The following is a 22,603-nucleotide window of genomic DNA, read 5'->3' on the forward strand; positions in this document are numbered from 1 at the left end:
AGACACATGAAAAAATGCTCCACATCGCTAATCATCATGGAAATGCAAATTAAAACAACAATGAGGTACCATCTCAAGCCACAGAGATTAGCACACATCACAAAGAAGAACAATCACTGCTGGCAGACATGTGGGGATAAAGACATTCTTGTTCACTGCTGATGGGAATGCTGTCTTGTTCAGCCTTTATGGAAAACAATATGGAGATACCTCAAAACACTGGAAATTGAGTTCCCACATGATCCAGCAATAGCATTCCTGAGAATTTATCATAGGAACACAAAAACGCAGCACACAAATGCCTTTTTCACACCTATATTTATTTTAGTGCTATTTACAATAACCAGAATCTGGAAACAACCCAGATGCCTGACAACAGATGAGTGGCTAAAGAAACTGCGGTACATATACACAATGAATATTATGCAGCCATCAGAAGAGATGAGGTCATGAAATTTTCCTATACATGGATGGACATGAAATCTATTAAACTTAGTGAAATAAATCAGAAGGAGAGAGAGAGGCACAGAATAGTCTCTCTCATATATGGGTTTTAATAAAATAAAAAATTATAAAGCAATAGTGATTAAAGCAGCATGTATTAGAATAAAGACAGACCCTCAGATAAATGTAATAAACTGTACTATTCTGACACTGACTCCCAGGTATACAACCAAGTAATTTTTGATAAAGGGGCAACAATACAAAATGGAGCAAGGAAAGCCTTTTCAACAAGTGGTATTGGGAAAACTGGTCAATTACATGCAAAAAGGTGAACTCAGACCTCTCTTTAATTCTAGGCACAAAGATTAAATCAAAATGAATTAAATATATTGATATCATAACTGAAACCATAAGGTACATAGAGGGAAATACAGGCAAAACACTTCATGACATTGACTAAAAGCATTTTATAGGAGGAAACACCACTGTCGAAGCAAGTAGAAGCAGGATAAACAAATAAGACTACATTAAACTGAAAAGCTTCTGCACTTCAAAGGAAATAATAACTAGGATACAAAGGCTACCCATGAAATGGGAGAAATTATTTACCCAATATCTACCTGAAAAGGGGCTAATATCTAAGATAGTTAAGATACTGGCAGAACTTTTCAAGAAAAAAGCATCTAACCCCATCAAAAAAAAAAATGGGGAAAAGAGGGCCGGAGTGATAGCATAGTGGTAGGGCACTTGTCTTGCACACGGCCAAACCAGGAGGAACCTTGGTTCATTCACCAGCATCCCATATGTTCCCTTGAGCCTGTCAGCACAATTTCTGAGCACAGTGCCAGGAATAACCCCCTAAGTGTTACCAGTTGTGGCTCCTCAAAAAACAAACAAACAAAAAAGAATGGGGAAAAGAAATGAACAGACATTTCCTCAAAGAGGAAATATAGATGGCCAAAAGACACAGGAAAAAATGCTCCACATCACTAATCATTAGGAAGATGTAAATCAAAACAATAATGAAATATTATCTCACACTACAGAGAATGGCACACATCACAAAGAACAAGAACAACCATTGCTGCAATGTTGATGTGAGTGCGGGGAGAAAGGTACTCTCATTCACTGCTGGTGGGAATGCCATCTAGTCTAGTCTTTCTGGAAAACAATATGGATATTCCTTTAAAAATTGAAAATTGAGCTTCCTTATGATCCAGCAATACTATTCCTAGGGATATATCCTAGGAATACAAAAACATAATACAAAAATGACCTCTGCAAGCCTATGATCATTGTAGCATTATTTACAACAAATATTCAGAATCTGGAAGCAATCCAGGTGCCTGATAACAAATGAGTGGCTAAAAATCCGTGGTATATCTACACAATGGAATACTATGCAGCAGTTAGGAATAATGAAGTCGTGAAATTTGTTTATACATGGATGGACATGGAGAGTACTGTGCTGAGTGAAATGAGCCAGAGGGAAAGGGATAGACATAGAAGAGTATCAATCATCTGTTGGATATAAGGAAAATAAAATGCAGTGTGGGAATGATATCCAGAGACAATACAGACGAGTTTATGCTATGAAGCTTGCCACAAATTGAAGAGAATGTATTTAGATTAGAGAAGGTGTAATACAAAAGAAACATTCATGGCACCCCATCATTTGCAGTAATACAAACCACAATGTCAAAAAAGAAAAGTGAGAGACAGGGAAAGTGAGTGAAAGAGAGACTGAGAGAGAGAGAGAGAGAGAGAGAGAGAGAGAGAGAGAGAGAGAGAGAGAGAGAGAGAGAGAGAAGTAGACTGCCTGCCCCAAAGGCAGGTGGAGGGGGGGAAGAGTGAGAGGGAAACTGTTAACATTGGTGGCAGGAAATGTGCACTGGTTGAAGGTTGTTATATATTGTATGACTGCAATTCAATCATGAACAATGTTTTTGTGAAAAATAAAAAACCTGTATTATGAAAAACCTTATAACCTTGCTGTTTAAATAAATAATATATATATTAAATTTTTTTAAAAAAGTAATGAAAAATGTGTTTATAGTTTTTTTGGGGGGTTTTGGCCACATCTAGCTATGTTCAGGGGTTACTCCTGCCTGCACTCGGGAATCACTCCTGGCTGTACTTAGGCAACCATATTGGATGCCAGGGATAAACCCAGGTCAGTCCTGTGCAATTATGAAAGGCAAATGCCCTACTATATGTATTTGCTCTATGCCTCCATTATTTGGGGGAGGGGGGAGGATTACACCTGGCAATGCTCAGGGGTTGCTCCTGGATTTTCACTCAGTAATTACTATTGGTGGTGTTTAGTGGACCTTATGAGACAACAGGGATTGAACCCAGGTCAGCCACATGCAAGGCAAGCACCCTACTCACTGTACTGTCTCTTTGGCCTCTGCCCCACTTTTTATTTAAATGTAATAATTGATTGTGCCACATAACAGCAGCAGAATGGATGTAAATAGGCTTGGAAATAAGCCCTATGGAATACAAGTATGCAACTCAACTGGTACCCCCAGGAGTTCTCAAACTTTTAAAAAGGGGCCAGTTCACTGTCCTTCAGACTGTTGGAGGGCTTGACTAAAGTTAAAAAAAAAACTATGAATAAATTCCTATGCACACTGCACACATATTATTTTGAAGTAAAATAACAAAATGGGAACAAATTCAAATGAAGAACAAGTAAAGTTGAAGAAACTGACCAGTATTTCAATGTTGAACTATGGGCCTGCTTTTGAGTAACTCTGCCAGGGACTGAAAGGAAAGAGATGGAGGGGAGTCTGAGAGTGCAGCACATATCCCACACTTTTGCACTGTGGGCCCCAGATGAATCAGCTGCTAAGCAGGACAGGCAGTGAAGACAAAAACACCTGGTGGGCTGGATAAATGTCTTCAGTGGGACCAATGTGGCCCGTGGGCTATAGTTTGAGGACCCCTGGTCTACGCAGTGGTGTTTTTCAGATAGTAATCATGTCTTGGTTTGCTAAATATGTTAAGCAGAGGGTGACTGAGAGTTTTGTTAGCCAGTAAGAGTAAGTGGATGTATATGACCGGGTAGTTTGTTAAATACATCAGTTAGTAATTGTGTTCAGTGGTATAAAATAAATTTTATTAAGATTCAGCAAGCAATTGATTAATTAGGATGTATTACTGGCAAAAGGCTGAAACAAATAAAATCATTTGACTTAAAAAAAAGTGTCAGAGAGCAAATATTGACTATATTGATCTGAACATTTAGTCTGCTGCAAGTGTTCCTTATTACCATTTATAATAAGAAACAACCTAAACATCTAATCACACAGAAATGGATCTCAATTAAGTATAGTCCAGGGTTTAAGGCACTGACTATGCAAGTGACTGACTCTAGTTTGATCCCAGGCACCACCAGGAGTCATCTGTATGCACAGGGCCAAGAGATACTTTAGCACTGTTTGGTGTGCCCCTACTTCCAAAATGTACAAACATATGAGGTTGTAAACATATGTATGTATATAATCAATGTTAATATCTGGGAATTTGTTTAGTTTCAATTTCATCCTGTCTTCCAGTGCTTTTTAAATTATTTTGTCTTGTCTTTTTGGGCCATACCTGGTGGTGCTCAAGGGTTATTTCTGGCTCTGCACCCAGGCTCCTGGGTTGCTGGGACACTGAGAACCAAACCCAGGTTGGCCGAATGCAATGCAAAAGCCCTCTCCACTGTACTACTATTCTGGCCCCCTTCTTTCTAAATTTTGATCAAGAGCATATAAATAACTTCAAGATCCAGGGATAAATCCAAGGCCTAGCATAAATCCATTAGTTTGATCTCCTAGCACCAATCCTAAAGCATAGACACTTGGAATCCAGTGGTACGACTAGTGTGCTAGCCCCCCACAGTCAAGCAAGCATCACTACAAAAGGATAAAGGTAGAAGAATTTTTTTTGGTGGGGGGGAGGGTCACACTCTGCTCAGCTCAGGGGTTACCCCTAGCTCTGAGCTCAGAAATCCCTCCTCTCAGGCTCAGGGGACCATATGGGATGCCAGGAACAAACCACCATCAGTCCTGGTGGGCCACATGCAAGACAAATGCCCTACTGCTGTGCTATCTCTCCAGCCCCAGGTAGGAGAACTTTTAAAAAAAGATCTTTTAGGATTAGTGTTCTGTGTGCTCTCCAGACAATTGGGTTATCCAGTTTTAGAGGCTGACATTTTTCACAATTACCACCTGGAAGACCAAGAAAGCCCTAATTCAGTTTGAGTCCAAAGGCCTGAGAAGCAGGGGCCATGATGTAAGTATAAAGGCTCAAGTTTTGATTTGAGTCAGACCCAGGAAAGCTGACATCTAAGAACAAGAGGTGGATGCCAGGACACAGTCTCCCTCCACCATTAAGCTCATTCATGCCCTTAAGACTGGTCCCTACCTGTTCTGGGAAGAGTTATTTCCTCAGTGATAAGGCTCACATGACTAGATATTAAAATCTCTCTCGGAAGCACCTTCAGAGACACACCTAGATACAACAAACTAGTTCTCCTTCAGCTGAGGTCAGTTCATACATAAACAATCATCTGGACCAGGGATGTGGCTCAACAGACTAGACGCCCAGGTTATATTTATGCCACCTCATGGTCTCCAGAGCATCTTCAGGAGTGATGTCTAAGTATTGAGAGAAGATTGGTCCCTGAACACCATAGAATGTGAGTCAAAAATTAAAAGAAAAATTAAACATTACAAACTTGCAACTTTATGTATTTATTTATTTATTGGTTTTTGGGTCACACCTCGCAGTGCTCAGGGATTATTCCTAGCTCTGCACTCAGAAATCGCTCCTGGCAGGCTCGGTGGGGGTGGGGGGACGGGACCTTATGGGATGCCGGGATTTGAATCACCGTCCTTCTGCATGCAAGGCAAACGCCCTACTCAGTGGTCGGCAAGCCTCGGCTCGCAAGCCACATGCTGCTCTTTATACTTTTTAATGCGGCTCTTCTGTATGCCGGGCAGCCGCTCCAGGAGTCAGGACTCTGCTCCTAGCCTCTGTCAGTGCGCGCCCTGTGTGGCTCTCAAAATAAATTTCAATCGTGGTTTTGGCGAGATTTGGCTCCGTTGAAAAAAAAAGGTTGCCCACCACTGCCTACCTCCACGCTATCTCTCCGGCCCAAACTTGCAACTTTAAAGACAAATACCAACAGGATAAAATAGAGGTTACCCTGAACACAGCCTATTCTGGTTAGATTCCAGTTACCCTGAACACAGCCTATTCTGGTTAGATTCCAGGCATCACATATGGTACACAGAACACAGAACCAGAAGTTACCCTTGAGCACTGCTGGTGTGGTTCCAAGTCAAAAACAACAACAGTAACAAAAACTCACAACAGTATTGAGCACCAAGTTTGCAACAGGCATCACAGAAACCCTATCATGCACCAACATTCATGAAGGATCTCAGTACAGAAGTGAAGACTAACAACAGGCAAGAGAAAAAGCCAGCAGGACTGTTTGCAACAATAACAAAGGACCAGCATAGAAAGAAAAGAGAAACTGCAGCAAAGAGGTTGGGGGCTGCTTGAAATGGTACGGGGTGGGGGGAGGTCTAACTAAGAAACATAGAGGTAGAGAAGATGAGGTGTGCAGGAGGTAGGGAGTAGAGGTCCAGATTGCTGCATCTATGTATTATTGAGTGGGTACAACACCTCCAAGAACTTATTGCACAGATAAAGAAGTAATCTACTTTCCACTAAGCCCACTTGCATAGTTCAAAGGGCCAGACAAAGTGCCATTCTGCATTACACAGTGATTACTGGAGCAGATGGATCCCTTGAAGCTATAGGACTGTTCATCCAGAGAGCAGCATGCTGTGCCAACCTTCTTTGTGTTGGAGTGGAACTTCAGAGAAGATTCTAGTTATTTTCAGATTCACTGGAGCTAATAGCATCTCGACTATTGTGTGCATTTCTGATTGACAATCTGAGAGGAACTGACTGCAGACAGAAATGAAAAGCACATTAAACGGAAGTTTCTTGAAAGAGAAAGAACCAGGGATTGAAGGAGAATATTTTTTAAAGTTAAGCCTCTACAGAGAGGGCAAAAATTTAAAATGCTAATTAAAAGGTATCTCTGATGGTCCCCCAAGCCAGGAACAATTTCTGAGCACATAGCCAGGAGTAACCCCTGAGAGTCAAACGGATGTGGCCCAAAAACTAAAAAAAAAAAAAAAAGGTATCTCTGAATGCCTTGGGGAACATCATGGAGTGCCAGCGATCTAATGGGTTATGTGTTGGAGCAAAGCAAGCACTTTACTTACTGTACTATCTCTCCAGACCTGGATATCCAAAATTTTGAAATTAAAAATGAGAGATTAGCAAATTTTCCAATTATGGATTTAGAAAGTCTGACACAAAGATTGTGGTGCTGGAGCCCATGAGTGTGAGACACACAATGTACAGGAGGAAAGGGGGCCCAGTGAAGGGCAGGGAAAATAAAACCCCTTAAGGAAGTGCTCTGGGCAAGAAGGGTAGGGTGAGGAAGACATCTCTTTCAGCTTCCACCACTTCTGCCATGAAAAGCCACAGACAAAAAGTCACTAAATCTCTTGGTCCAAGAAAAGTAACACCAATTTTCTGAGCAAGAAATAATAGCCTGTGCCATCAGTGGAAGGCTGAAGAAGTCCAGTGCACTGCCTTGTGGGTGGTGTCAAGTCCTCTCTCTTTTCAAGAGAGGGCCCTATTGACTGTGCTTTATGAGAGACAGGTGAAAGAGAGCTCTCACATCTTCCCCAAAGCCCAGGAGCATCTGGAACATTCTGATCCCCCTAATCCTTGCTCTTGGAAAAATTTAATCCCCCAAGATTTAATCCCCCAAGATTGCACTCTCCCTCTGCTGAGGCCATATGAGAGACCTGTCTAGATAGGACCCACAGTCCCTCAGCTCTCTGTCCTAGCTGAGCTCGTTGGAAGGCCCACCTCAGCCCTAGTGTCAACATCGGAGCCAGTGGTCATCAACTATGAGTAACGTGACATCAGAGGAGGTAGAGAAGTTCCTGGATTCGAATGTCAGTTTTGCCAAACAGTACTACAATCTCTACTACCGAGCGAAGGTCCTCTCAGACCTCCTCGGGGCCAAGGAGGCTGCCGTGGACTTCAGCACCTACCATTCCCTGAGCAGCGTGGAGGAGAGTGAAATCATGTTTGACCTCCTGCGGGACTTTCAGGAGAACTTACAAACTGAGAAATGCATCTTCAATGTCATGAAGAAGCTGTGTTTCCTTCTGCAGGCCGACCGCATGAGTCTATTCTTGCACCGCGCCCGCAATGGCACCCCAGAACTGGCCACGAGGCTGTTCAACGTGCATAAGGACGCGAAGCTTGAGGACTGCCTGGTGGCACCTGACGGGGAGATCGTGTTTCCCCTGGACATGGGCGTGGTGGGCCATGTTGCACACTCTAAAAAGATGGTCAACGTCACCAACACGGAAGAGGTACCCCTTTTCCCATACAAGGAGGTTCTGGGGGATACGGCTGGGTTAGGGAAACTTCTGGCCACCAAACTAGCAGGGATGACTCTGCATTTCTCTCATCAATTAATTTATTTAGAAGAATTTGGGGGAAATCATTTCAAACCTAAGGGAATCTTAAAAGAGTACAAAAAACTCAGTATCCTTTTTTCTTTACAGATTCACAAGTGGGTAGCATCTTTTTGCTCAAGTTGACATTTTTTTTATGATCCATATGACAGACAGATATTGGGCTTTCTTGGGGCTGGAGCAGATAGGGCTCTTTCCTTGCATGTGACTAACTTGGTTTGATCCCTGCCATCCTATATGGTCCTGTGATTCTTGAGTTCAGAGCCAGTAGTAACTACTGAACACTGCTGAGTGTGTCCCTATAAACAACCCAAAACAAAACAACCTTCCTCAAACCCAACACAAAACAAAACAAATTCTGATATTACTGGTATATTCAAAGTAAAGCCCAAAAAACATTAAGTACCTTTCTCAGAACCTATGGGTAGCACATTAAAAAAGGAGAGTTTTAGGGGCTAGAGTGAAAGCACAGCAGTAGAGCATTTGCCTTGCACATGGTCAATCTGGGATGGACCGAATTTGATCCCCAGCATCCCATATGGCCCCCCAAACTTGCCAGTAGTGATTTTGAGTGTAGAGCCAAGAGTAACCCCTGAGCTCTGCTGGGTGTGGCTCAAAAACCAAAAAAAAGGGAGGGATTTGAGCCAGGTACTTTGATTTTGTACCACAGCTCTTTACTATTCCGCTATTTAATACATTCTCCTGTAAAAGGAATGCATTGGAGTAGGAGCTGCTTACCAAGCTATTTAAAATCATATAGTAGAAAATTCAGGTTGAATTTTGAGGGCAGTCTGGGTATAAATTATGACTGTCACTTTCTAAGACTCAGGTCATGATATTTAGTGAAACTCAATTATCAAACTCATTTCCTGATTTTGTTTTTGATTTTTGTTTTTGGGTCACACTCTGCAGCGCTCAGAGGTTACTCCTGGCTCTACGCTCAGAAATTGCTCCTGGTGGGCTCGGGGGACCATATGGGATGCTGGGATTCGAACCACCGTCCTTGTGCATGCAAGGCAAATGCCCTACCTCCATGCTATCTCTCTGGCCCCTCATTTCCTGATTTTGAAATGGAATCAGAACCTTGAAGTGCTGTAGAAATTTAATTTTGTTTGGAAGCTATACTCAGTTGTGCTCCAGATCATGGCTCTGTACTTAGGGATCTTTTCTTGTGATGATTAGAGGATCATGCTAGGAATCAAACCCAGACCACTGCATGTGAAGCTTGTGCTCAGCCTTTGAGCCATCTTGCAAGCATAGTTGTAGAATTCAATGAGAGTGACTCCTCATCTACTAACGTTCTTATCACATCATGATGGCTCTTGTTAGCAGTTTCTATTTATTCTTATACTTGTTTTATTGTAGTTAAAGAAGCCCATTGCCCAATAACTAAGTGAGATTTGAAGAGGAATCTGGTCTTGCCCTTCTAAAACTTTCAGTTTAGGGACTCTATGTGGGAAAAATAGAGAAAAGTGATTTGACACCTCTATGGAGTATCTGTGGACCTTGGTATTGCAGACTGAGGAGTTTAGAAGAATTTCTGATTTTAGAAGATTACTGGCCTAACCACTTTGTTGTGTCCAGTTACTGTCTCCTGCCCAGACCCAGTATTCACTCTTTGAAGTAATGTCTATGCTTTCCTGAAAGTTCTTGGGGCCTGAGACATACACCCTGGCTGGTTACTCAGGTCTAGGATCTATCTTAGTCAGCTGGCCATGGATGAGGCATCTGAATGTGTTTGCTTCTCCTGCTGTTGCTCCCTAGAAATCTTACTCTATTGGAAACTGGCAATGATTGGAAGTTGAATGGTACAGAAAGAAGAAGGTTACTACATAGAGACAATAGAGATAAGGTCTGGAAGGTTCTGGCCCATGATATGAAGCTTACCACAAAGAGTGTGAGTTCATTTAGGAGAAATAACTACACTGATAACTACCATTACAATGGTAGTCAGTGAGAAAAATAGAATGCCTGTCTTGAATATAGGCAAGGAGTTGGGGAGGAGGGGAGATGGAGGGCATTGATGGTAGGAATGTTGCACTGGTGAAGGGGGATGTTCTTTTTTTATATATAACTAAAAACTAACAACAAACATGCTTACAATTATGATGATTAAATAAATATATTTACTTTAAAACAGGAAGGAAGAAGGTGGTACAGACTTAGGTCAGGGATCACCTCCAGACCACCAACAAGGGTTTACCATTTCATGTCTCTCAAAAAGTCTGGTAAAGTATTTCAAAATGTGAAATTAATGAAGACATTGTCTAGTTTATAATATAATTTCCCCATGTCTTAGCAAATTGCTTCTCATCTGGGATTTGCCTTAGTGAAGGTTTGCCACTAGGATTACCAAATAAATATTAGATAAGAATTAAAATGGAATTTTATATAGACATTATTGTTTTGATATAATATATTTCATAATCATTTATGATAAGCTTATACTAAAAAATATTATTTATCAAAAATCTAGACTTAGCTAAGCATCTTTCATTTACTTGGTAAGTATGGAAACATTTTATTGTTATTGATTTTTATTTGGGCTCTACACTCAGAATCACTTCTAACAGGATCAGGCCACCATATGGTGTCTCATATTGAATGTGAGTTTACAATATATAATGCAAGTGGCCTTACTCCCTATACTCTCTAGTCCCCATTTGTTTTATTGTTGTTTTTAAGTCATATCCAGTAGTGTTCAAACTCTTAAGTTTACTTCCTGGCTCTGTACATAGGAATCACTTCTGGCTTGGAAGGACCAGATAGGATGTTAGGGATCAGAACTGGGTTGGCCACATGTAAGGCAAGCACCCTACTTGCTATATTCTCTCTGGTCCCTATTTTGACAACTGTTTCAGTATTTGTGCACTTATTATTGTGTGTTTTCATTCTGTTGATTAGGTTTTGTTTCGGGACCTACTCCAGATGCGATGTGTTATTGTGGGGGTTGCTTGCAGCAGTGCTAAAGGGGGACCATGTGGTGCCTGTGATCAAATGTATGGCTCACATCCTGCAAAGCATGTACATTTTTATCCCTTTGGACAAACTTTGCCACTCGGATATTCATTCCTTTTTGAGGGTAGAGGTTGGCACACCCAGCAACACTTGGGCCTTTCTCCTAGTTCTGAATTCAGGTATCACCCCTTGTGGTACTAAGGGGACCATCGGGCAAGGGGGTAGAAATTGAACCCAGGTAGGTCATGTGCAAGGCAAGCACTTTAGCTGCTTACTATACCCTCTGGCCCCTATGTATTTTTTTGGGGGGGGTTATACTGGGGGCGCTCAGGGGTTACTCCTGATCTGCACTCAGAAATTGCTCCTGGCAGGCAATGGGTGACCATATGGGATGCAGGGATTCAAACCACAGTCTGTCCTCAATCAACTGCATGCAAGGCAAATGCCCTACTGCTGTGCTATTTTTTCCAGCACCCTCTGTGTATTCATTTTTAACCCCTTCTTCTATTACAAAAGTTCATGAGACCCTTCTTTATATCCAACTTGTCTTGGCATCTAGTCCCTTGCCTGCAACAGAGTGGATACTCCTTACATTTGTGAAGTTCATAAAAACAAGAGATGTTCTTTCCTCCTCAATATACTGTGATACTGTAATTTTCTTTTTTTTAATTTTTTGTTTTGGGCCACAACCCAGTGACATTTAGGTATTACTCCTGGCTCTGAGCTCAGAAATCACTCCTTGGCATGCTTGGGGGACTATATGGGAAGGGTTCGGAAATTGAACCTGAGTCTGTCTCAGGTCAAGTGCATGCAAGGCAAACTCCCTATACTGGCTCCATTATACTCCAGACCTTTAATTTCTATAATGGTATATATACATTATTTTCATAACAACTTCTGACACAGAGCTCTTAGACATGTAGGATTTTTCTGGGTTATAGGTGTTCTCTTTTCCCCATTCTTCCTAATAATATGATTCCTGTGGGCTCCATATTAACTCTTAGTGATCATCCGAAATACCAACCTATGATCAGAAGCTTGAAAGTTTATTGTAAAGGCCAGAGTGACAGTATAGCAGATCGAACACTTGCTTTGCATACAATCAATGTAGGTTCAATCTCCAGAACACCATATGGTTCCCCAAAACCACCAGGAATGACTCCCGAGCATAGAAACGGGAGTAAGCTCTGAGCAACACCAGATATAACTAAAAATTTTTAAATAAGAAGAAAAGAAGAAGAAGAAGAAGAAGAAGAAGAAGAAGAAGAAGAGGAGGAGGAGGAGGAGGAAGAAAATGAGGAGAAAGATGTGGAAGAGGAGAAGAAAAAGAATAAGAAGAAAAATAAAAGAAGAAAGAGGAGGAGGAAGAGAAAGAGGAGGAAGAGGAGGAAAATGATGAGGAAGAGAAAGAAGAGAAGGAGGAAGAGGATGAAGAGGAGGGGAAGAAGATAAGGAGAATTTATCTACATCTGCCCTTCTCCAAAGAGGAGAAAGCCTGAAAATTAAGGTAATAGCCAATTTTGTGACATGATGTCACCTCCTTAAACTTCCCCAAAATATAGGGTTCAGTGAACTTCCAGGTTAGTGAATCACATCCATGTGCCAAGCAGTTGGTGCACCCCAGCTTATGGAAACAGTAGCTTCTGTGTTTGAGGCTTTTCCAGATATTTCCCCATCTATTTCTTCATCTGGTTACTCATCTATATTTTCTCATTATATAATGAACCAGTAAATGTAAATAAGTGTTTTTTCCCCCCACTAGGGATTCTGAGCTGTTTTAACCAAATTATTGGACCCCACAAAGGGGGTCCTAGGAGCTCCTGTTTATGGCTGGGTTGTCAGAAGCACAGGAGATAGTGGTGGGGCTAGTATTGGCATATGACTTTTACAAGTTGCTTGTGTGATAGCTGGTTTTCATTGGTTTGTTTTAATATTTGGTTTATGGGCTATCCTGGCAGGAAATGCTCAGGGCTTACCCCTGGCTTGCACTCAAGGATCACTTCAGGGCTCATAACTGAAGCCAGGTTGGCTGCATACAAAGCAAATATCCTACCCTCTGTATTATTTCTGCAGACCTGATGTCTGAACTTAAAAATAAACAGTTTGAGCTGTAGTTTTTGCATCTGACAGTTTTGAAGTTCAAACTGTCATGATTCAGCTCATTTAGAGTTGTTTCTCTGCCAGAGGTATAGGAAAGTAGGTGGTACAGATGTCAGTGAATGCATCCTATGACTTGAGAGGGACAGAGAAGTCAGTGGAAAAGAGATCTCTACTTGCATTGAATAACATCACTGTCTGATGCAGGTGAGGGCAAATACTGCTTTCTCAGACAGAGGCAATTATTGAAATAAACTGAAAGTTGGAATGTGTCTCTCCATCTTCTGCCCCAAGACCTATTCTATTCTCAGTGATTCTCCAGTGTTCTTTTTTTTCCCATATTTTTGTTTGTTTTTTTGTTTGGTTTGTTTTTGGTCACACCCGGCAGGGCTCAGGGTTACTCCTTGGCTCTACACTCAGAATCGCTCCTGCAGGCTCAGGGACCAGATGGGATGCAGGGATTCGAAACCACCATTCATCTGCATGCAAGGCAAACGCCCAACTTCCACGCTATCTCTTCGGCCCCATCTCCAGTGTTCTTAAAGAATGACATGGAAAGTCCTTCATGGTGCTTTCGAGATTTTGCTTATCCAATCATGCTAATTCAAGCAGAGATCCAGGCAGCTTCTTTTAATTCCTTTACCCTTCAACTGTCTTAGACAGCATCACTGCCGACATTGCTGTGGCCTAATTTAATTAATCCAACCTCCATGTGGCATCTATGGACAAGAATTTTATACCCTGAGTTTCTGAAATCATGGGAAAATTCTGCATACTCAGTGCTATATACAATTCTATTCTCAGGTGACAGCAGGACTATCTGCCTCCTCTAGAGCTTATTCCCAAATAATTCTGGTTTTCAGATTCCACAGTGTTATTGGGAAGCAGAAAGGGTCAATTTTTTGGGGGTATGAAGAAGCAACAATTCAGGGTTTGTCTCTTCTTCTTGACCACACAGACCATGATTTTTATCCCCCTCCCAAAGGCAGTTTTAGGCATGTCTATATTTGGTGGAATGGATGCTCATCTGGATTCCCAGAGGTCTGAACCAAGCTGAATGTCTTGCATTACTACTACTATCTGTATGTGGACCTGACTCTTATTATTTTCCTATTGCATGTCACTTAGCACAAGCACATGACATTGCTTCCATTAATATCTATGACTTTACACTTAATACAATGATTAAGAAATAGAAATAAAACCAAATTACCAGTAAATGGATCAAGAAGTTGTGTACAGTATAGGGGCTGGAGCAGTGGTGTAGAGTGGTAAGGCATCTGCCTTGCTGGCACTAGCCTAGGACAGACCCTTGGCATTCATATGGATGATCCTTGGCATCCATATGGTCTCCCCAAGCCAGGAGCGATTTCTGAGTGCATAGCCAGGAGTAACCCCTGAGCGTCATTGGGTGTGGCCCGCCCCAAAACAATAAATAAATAAAAAAGAAGTTGTGGTATAATTGGAAAAATAAAGTCATGAAATTGGTTATATATGAAATGCATAGTATCTATTCTAGTGAAATGAGTCCAGAGGGAGAAGGGAATAAACACAGAATGCTTGCACTCATTTATAGAATATTAATAAAAAGATACTATGATATTAATATCCACAGACAAGTAGACTCAGGCCAGAAGGCTCAGTCCATGGTCTTTGCCACAAATAGCAAGAGAGTACAGTTAGGGCAGAGAAGGGACCACTCTGATTATCATAGTTGGAACTGATCACTCTGAAAAGAACTGGGGCGCTGAAAAGAGATAAAGTGATATGCCTTCAATAACAATGTTGCAAACCATAGTGGGCATAAGAAAAGAATGAAGAGAGAGAAAGAGAAGAAAAAGTGTCTGTCACAGAGCCTTGCAGGGAAGAGGGCAGGAGTAAGGCAGCAGGGAAATCAGGCGGAAAACTGGAGACGTGGTAACAGGAAATGAGTACTGGTAAAGGGTATGGGACATTGACTGAAACTCAATCAGGAGCAGCTCTGTGAACTATATCTCATGGTGATATCAATTAAAGAATTTATTTATTTTAAAACGTTGTGTTATTACCACAGATGAATACTACACAGCTCTAAAAACATAACAAAATCATGCAATTTGAGATGTGCATGGATGGAAGTAAAAGGATATAATGCTGAAAGAAGAGAAAGAGAATGAGGAGAAAGAGTAGGAAGGAGGAGAAGGAGGAGGAGGAGAAGATCTATCTCATATATGGGTCTTAAAGATACAGAGCAAAATAAAAGACCAAAGGCAATACAACCAGAGAATTGATCCAAATAACTGAAGAGGGGTATTTGAAAGGGAGTGGGACTGAGATTCCAAGGAGAGGGGAGGTAATTACACTAGTGATGGGTGAGTTAGTAGAATTTTATGCATGTGGAAGCCATCATTAATGATATTACAAATCACATAACTTTCAACAATAAAGGCAAATAAAATAAAAAAATCTATAGCTACAAGACAGCCATTGACTTGGTTGTGTGGTGCTAGAACTGAACAGCTAAAATACCTGGATGTAACTGATACTGCTGTTCAACCACCTGGACCCAGCCTAACCTACTCAATCTCCCTGAAAGGCAGTTGAGTGGATCAAGTTCTGGAGTCAATCACATACGAACATAACCAATGATGTTAACCTTAATATATATTTTTTTTACTTTTTTTTTGTTTTTGGTTTGGGGGGCCACATCCAGCTGGTGCTCAGGGATTACTCCTGGCTCTGTGCTCAAAAATTACTCCTGGGCAGGCTCAGGGGGCCATATGGAAGTGCTGTAGATTGAACTCAGACCAGGTTACGTGCAAGGAAAAATGCCCTATTCACCTATGCTATCACTCTAGCCCCCTGATATTATGAGAACTGCTTCCTTCTCTAAGATGGGCTGCTCCCAGTACCCATTTCATAGGGTACCAGAAGAATTAAAGGGAGATGAAGGAGCAAAGTGACCTACTAGTAATTGTAATTATTATACTAAGATCTTTAACTCACTCACATTTCTATTTTGGGATCTTGTCATCACATCAAGAAAGCTTTCTCAGGGGAGAAGGATGGAGATAGGGGCATTGGTGATGGGAATATTGCACTGGTGAAGGAGGTTGTTCTTTGTATGACTGAAATCAAAACTACAATCATGTTGAATCATGGCATTAAAAAAAAACCTAAAAAAATAATAAAAGAGAAAGCTTCTGAAAACACCTCTTCCCAGGCAAAGAATAACACTCCTCATATCCTGCCCTGGGTCCGTGAGACTTTGAAAACTTCTCTCCTTCTGGGTCTCTAATGGGCATCTATCTCAGATAGAGTAAATCTTTCCTGCTGATTTTTGAGGACTCTAGGGAAGAATTTATCTCTGAGCATTTTGTTCCTTTGAAGGGAAATGGACTGACAGAAATGTCACCAGTTTTCTTGTTAACCAAAAAAAATAGCAAACTTAGGCTCTCCTACCCCACATATCTGAAACTTGGGGGTTGTTCAGTTCTCTTTGCTTTTCTGCCTACCATGTTTGTCTTACTGTCCTTCAGGATGAACATTTCTGTGACTTTGTGGACAACCTCACAGAGTACCAAACCAAAAATATCTTGGCTTCCCCCATAATGAATGGCAAAGATGTGGTGGCAATACTCATGCTGTGAACAAAGTGGATGACTGCACTTCACCAAAGTTTGATGAGGAGGTAAGGATGTGGAGATGAACATTCAAATGTCTTTTTCCCCAGTTCATACAGTTTCCTGTACCTTGCATTTAGACTTCGCACAGTTTTCCCATTAGTACCGACAGAGAGTTTAGTCTGACACTTTCAGAGAGAGAGAGAGAGGTTGGGCAGGATGGTGGTTACAGTACAACTGTGTTGAGGAACTAGGGAATATAAGAATGATTTTTCTGTGACTACTACATTTGGAACTTAGAAAGTTTCTTATATCTGACTTCAATTTTCCTCTTTAGGACATAAATGGGGAGTATTATTTATGTATGATGTATTTATTTATTTGCTTGTTAGGTACTTTTGACAATGCTAAGGTGTTACTCCTGACTCTGCACTCAAATTTCTTCTGGTGGTGCTCAGGCACATGGGATGGCAGGGATTGAACCTGGGTTTGCTGCATGCAAAATAGTATAGCCCTGTCTGCTATACTATCTCTCCAGCTCCAGGAAATAGGGATAATTTTATTTATTTTGTTTTTGGGACCACAATTGGTCCTGCTCAGAGGCTGCTCCCCATTCTGTGCTCAGGAATTACAGTGATGGGAATAGACATGGGTCTAACACATGCAAAGCTCCATTGATCTCTCTCTGGTCTGAAAGGGGAATTATTTATTATTTTAAATATTTATTTATTTAAGCACCATGGTTACACACATGTTCTTAATTGGGTTTCAGCCATAAAATGTACACTTCCTCTTCATCAGTGCAACTTTCCCACAATCAATATTCCCCATTTCCCTCTTCCTCCATTGCCTGCCTGTCTTTAAGACAGAAATTGTATTTTTCTATCATTGTCATGGTAGGGAATGATTTTAAAGTATCTGCTTCATGGTGTATTTGTGATAATCACAGCATATATAAAATATTGCAAACTCAATGAACATTAGTGCCCTTCTATCAACATTGTTATTTTATATTCTTTGAGTATTCCACTCTAATTATGCAACATTTTATAAATCAGCATTTTGAAGTCCATCTGCCAAATTGCCTCTAGTGAAGTTTTTATTTACTTTATTTAAATAAAATGCATCACATAGTTGACACAATTGACATACAGTCACAGATAGATCTCAACTCCTTTGCTTCTTTGTAGGAAGACCAGGGTCTCATACACACTGGATTGGGTGCTCACACATTCAGCCACAATACCAAAAGGACTCACACACTTTAGTTGTGCTTGCACCCACATGAGCCAGAAATTTCTGTTTTTAGATGTATTCACAATCATCTGTCTTTATGCCAGAGACCTTGGATTTTCAACCTTGATTGCATTAATGACATATCCCTTATGACAACAGAGTCAAAAAGAAATCTTTGCCACATGGGTAGAATGGAGGGATGAAACTTGGAAAGTGGCATTATCTTGCCACTGAGTCATCCCAGGACCCTCACAAATAACTATTCACTCTTACAAAGTTTATAACTCAACTGGTGAAATTCAGAGATTTGTAGTGCTATAGTCCCTGGCAGTATATACCAAAAGTATTACAAACCTTTTTCATTTCTTACTGATATTTTTCATGATGTTGTTTGATGATATGAGATCCACGGAAAGAGAATGCCGAGGTACAAGACTAGCCAACTATGAGCCAACCTTGGTTTGTCATATTCACCTCTTATAAACTGTTGGTAGCCCCAGGGAACTGCTCAAGGATCCGAAGGCGTCAGTCCTTTGGGGTTTAGCAACACAGACCATCCTACCACAGTCAGTATGGCTGAGCATACTCCTGAATGGAATTTATAAAACACTCAGACATTGTGCTGAAAAAGTGCACAGGAGTTGGCAAAAAGTAACTCTGTTTACAGTTGGGTAAGCCTATTCCATCCCTAAAAAGCAACCCTCAAACACACAGATATTTAGTGATGGAACAAGTAGCCATAGTAGGAGTGGCTCCTTCTCATCTATTTTCTCTCTTGTGATCTTATTTTCAGATCTTCTTCAAATACCTCCAATTTTGCGAATCTGAACATGAAAGTGTATCACCTGAGTTACTTACACAACTGTGAGACTCGGCGTGGTCAGGTAGACTGAAACATGTCCTTTTATGAACATGGGTGAACACGAAACAAGGTGGACCACACTATTTGGCGAGTGGTAATGGGAATGTCCAGAAGTTAAGAGTTTCAGCCTTGAGTCTCTGGTCTTGTGGGAATGGATTTGTAAAGCTCAAGCTCAGAGGCATTAAATGAACCAGATTTCAAGTGAGATAGCTGATGGAAATTCTTGCTAAGTCATTTACTAGCTCTAAAACCATAGAAAATTAATTTTTCCTCTCCAATCTTTAGTAAAGCCAATTGACAAGGGGAGAATAATTAGGGGTTCTATTCTCCTAATACTATTATCAAGTAGCAAAAGATATAATGTGTAGTACAACATTTTGTGCTCATTGTTTACTACTATTGTTCTTATCAGCAACCTGTGAAGATCAGAGAAATGGAAAGACATAAACTGGACAATTATGTTACGATCTCTGAAATTCAGTTTTCTTACACATAAAAATGAAGATAAAGGTCCATCCTACCCCTGGGATTTTTATGATTTTATGAGATTAAAATCTAGAGATACTTAAAGAGTTGCTATTATTACCTACATAGGTGACATTGCTATTATGTTTCTCAAACCTTTGCTTTGTATTTTTATTTTTTTAGATATTGTTGTGGTCTGGAAGCAAAGTCTTTGAAGAGCTCACAGACATTGAGAGACAATTCCACAAAGCCCTGTACACAGTCAGAGCCTTCCTCAACTGTGACAGATATTCCGTGGGGCTCTTAGACATGACTAAGCAGAAGGTGAGAGTTTTTGGATCTGGTGATTCAAAGAACAGGCTAAACACAAGACCAGCCAAGCCCAGAGTCCAGTCACACATTAGCCACAAAGGGAAGAGGCTGGGACAGAATGTGGTGGTTGTGAAAAGATTTTCATAGGTATTTTGTATGAAAGAGAGCAGTAAAGTATTAGAGGGAAAAGTTAATCTAGGGTACAGTTGAGAAAAAACAGACTGTACTTTCCTGAGTTAATAGAAAATGAAGGCCCATATAAGGGGCAGACTTAAGTAATAAAGAGCATGTCAGGTGGGAATTCAAAAGGAAAAAACTTACCAACTTCAGTTCTCTGAAAATGAATGAAGAGGTGTGCATATGAACCTTTGCTATAATATCTTGAGACCAGGGCTTTCCCAAGCACTCAAAGTGGACACAGATGTTTAGACGTGTTTCCCCAGAATATTTATGGCAGGTTTGCAGCTAATCCATTGGCTACAGAAGCAGAACTCAAAATGGCCCAGAAATGCTCTTCAGCTAGCTCCATGACTATTTTCAAATAAATGTTTCTTTGCAAACATACATATATCTGCCTTGACAATTTGAGGTTTATTATCCTTGACAATTTGAGGTTATTATCCTTGACAATTTGTTTTGGAAGAAATTGGTCGGCCATCAGCAGAAATAACACATTTTTGGAGGGCGGGTACAACTGGTGGTGTTTGGACCTTACCATTGGCTCTGTCCTTAGGGTTTATTTCTGGTGGGATTCAGAGGACCATATGTGGTGCCTGGGGTTGATAAGGGTTGACCATATCTAACCTGGGTTAGTAATATGCAAGGCAAGTGCCTTTGTTCCACTCCCTAAAATCACTTCGTCCGTACCTTTAGCTACATGAATTAACTTCCTTACTTGGAATGTTACCATGGTTAAGGAATCCTTTCTTTCAGTGCTGAGCATTTAAATAAGTTATAAATATTCTTGCAATTAAAAGCAGTGATGCAATGAACAAGCTTTGTGTTAACTTCCTGTTATGTTGGCAGAGAATATCTATAGATAAAACCTTAGATGTGGAGTTACTAAAACAAATTTCCCCAAATTTTCCACTCTAAATTCTCATTTCCATTGTACCAAGGTTTTTTTCCCACAATTTCTACCAATTCTGGCTATCTTAAAACTTTAATTTTCTACCCTGAATATACAAAAAGTATCTTGCTTATCCTTCTAATTAAAAAAGAGATTACCAGTGTTATTAAATTTATTTTGTATTTACTTATATATTTTTTTCTTCCAGTATATTATTCTGACACTGGATTTGCTATCTTTAAAATTTGTGGGGGGGGGCAGAGAGATAGCATGGAGGTAAAGTAAGGTAAGGTGTTTGCCTTGCATGCAGAAGATCGGTGGTTCGAATCCTGGCATCCCATATGGTCCCCGAAGCCTGCCAGGAGTGATTTCTGAGCATAGAGCCAAGAGTAACCCCTGAGCTCTGTCAAGTGTAACCCAAAAACCAAAAAAAAAAAAAAAAAAAGGGCTCCCTGTGTGTGACACCAGGCGGGGAAAATCCGCGAAAGTACACCGGCCCAGTGGGGCTCAGCTGTGAAAGACTGTGAGTGTGACCTGTCTATGTCTGTCTACTGTCCTCTTGCGTGAAACTCTTGCGAGTGGGGCAAAAAGAGGCTCAGAGGAGCACGGCCGCTCCGCTTCGCTACGCGGCCGTGCACTCTTTCTAAGGAAAGAACTCCATTGCAACAAGAAGGAAAAATCACACTAAGAACGGCGCTATATCACAGAAGCAAACATTTCTCTCTGGACTGTCTTCTCTGTTACATGCTCGGGCCTAAGATTTGACCCAGTGTGAGGCTTCATCCACGGAGGACTCCCCTCCCTTAGAGGCAAGTCAGCCCATCCAGAAAGGGAGGAGCCAGAGGAGTGTGCTGCCTACATCATATAGACAATGAATACCACTACAACACGTAGAAAAAAAAAAAAAAAAAGCCCAAAAAATAAAAAAAACTTTTTTTTTTGCCCATATCTAGTGGAGCTCAGAGGTTACTGCTGGCTCTGTGTTCAAGAACCAGTCCTGGTGGGAGTCAGAGGACCGTATGGGATTCTAGAAATTTCTCTAGGGTTAGTGCCACACAAGGCAAATGCCCCAATCCCAATTTTGCCACCTATACGATGAAATTATTTTTCTGTATTTTGGAAGGGAACACACACCTGGTGGAGCCACTGTGTGCTCAGGGACTATTCCAAGTAGAGCTTGGGATTCCATGCAATGTGTGGACCAAACCCAGGCCTCTTATATGAAAAGCAAGTGTTCAAACATTTGTAGCATCTCTCTGGTTCCATTTGTCCATTTTTTAGTCAAATATAAAAATTGTAGCTAATAATAACTATCACATAGGATACAAACCTACTTAATTAACCAGTTTGTGCCTTATACTTAAACTTTTTTTTTTGTTGTTGTTTCTGTTGGTTTTTGGGTCAAACCTGGCTGCAGTCAAGAATTACTCCTAAAAAAAAAAAAAAAGAAGAATTACTCCTGATTCACTGCTCAGAAATTACTACTAGCTGTGCCAGAATGGTAGTCTAGATAATAGGGTGCTTGTCTTGCACATGGCCAACCTGAATTCCTTCCAGCATTCGTTTGGTACCTTGAGACACCCAGGAGTGAACCCTGAATATAGAGCCAGGAATAAGCTCTGGCATTGCCAGGTGTTGTCACCCTTTCCCCTCCCCCCAAAAAAAAGTCCCTTATTACATCTCTCATCATAAAGAAGAGTTAAAAAAAATTTTTTTTTTGGTTTGGGTCACACCAGCTGTACTCAGGGTTTATTCTCATCTCTGCACTCAGAAAACAACTCCTGGTAACTTCTTTTCTCTCCTTTCTCTCTTTTTCTTTATGGGGAACTACTACACTTGGTAATGGTCAGGGGTGACTCCTGGCTCTACACTCAGGAGTTACTCCTGGTATGCACAGGTGACTGACCACATGGGATTCTAGGAATTGAACCTAAATCTGCACAACCCCGCCTTTTTTTCTCACCACTGATGCTCAAGAGGCATA

The 22,603-nt window shown here is 40.9% G+C and overlaps 1 protein-coding gene across 1 annotated transcript in view; it reads left to right on the forward strand.

The window, feature by feature from the left end:
• The first annotated feature begins 7,439 nt into the window (after positions 1 to 7,439).
• Positions 7,440 to 22,603, forward strand: part of PDE6A (phosphodiesterase 6A) — a 67,497-nt gene continuing 52,333 nt past the window's right edge. The window contains 6 exon segments of the mRNA XM_049771820.1: positions 7,440 to 7,913; positions 16,592 to 16,694; positions 16,697 to 16,743; positions 18,705 to 18,722; positions 18,724 to 18,795; positions 19,422 to 19,562. Of these exon segments, the coding sequence (XP_049627777.1) occupies positions 7,440 to 7,913; positions 16,592 to 16,694; positions 16,697 to 16,743; positions 18,705 to 18,722; positions 18,724 to 18,795; positions 19,422 to 19,562 (855 nt within the window).

The sequence above is a fragment of the Suncus etruscus genome, chromosome 4, assembly GCF_024139225.1.
Source record: "Suncus etruscus isolate mSunEtr1 chromosome 4, mSunEtr1.pri.cur, whole genome shotgun sequence".
NCBI classification, from domain to species: Eukaryota; Metazoa; Chordata; class Mammalia; order Eulipotyphla; family Soricidae; genus Suncus; species Suncus etruscus.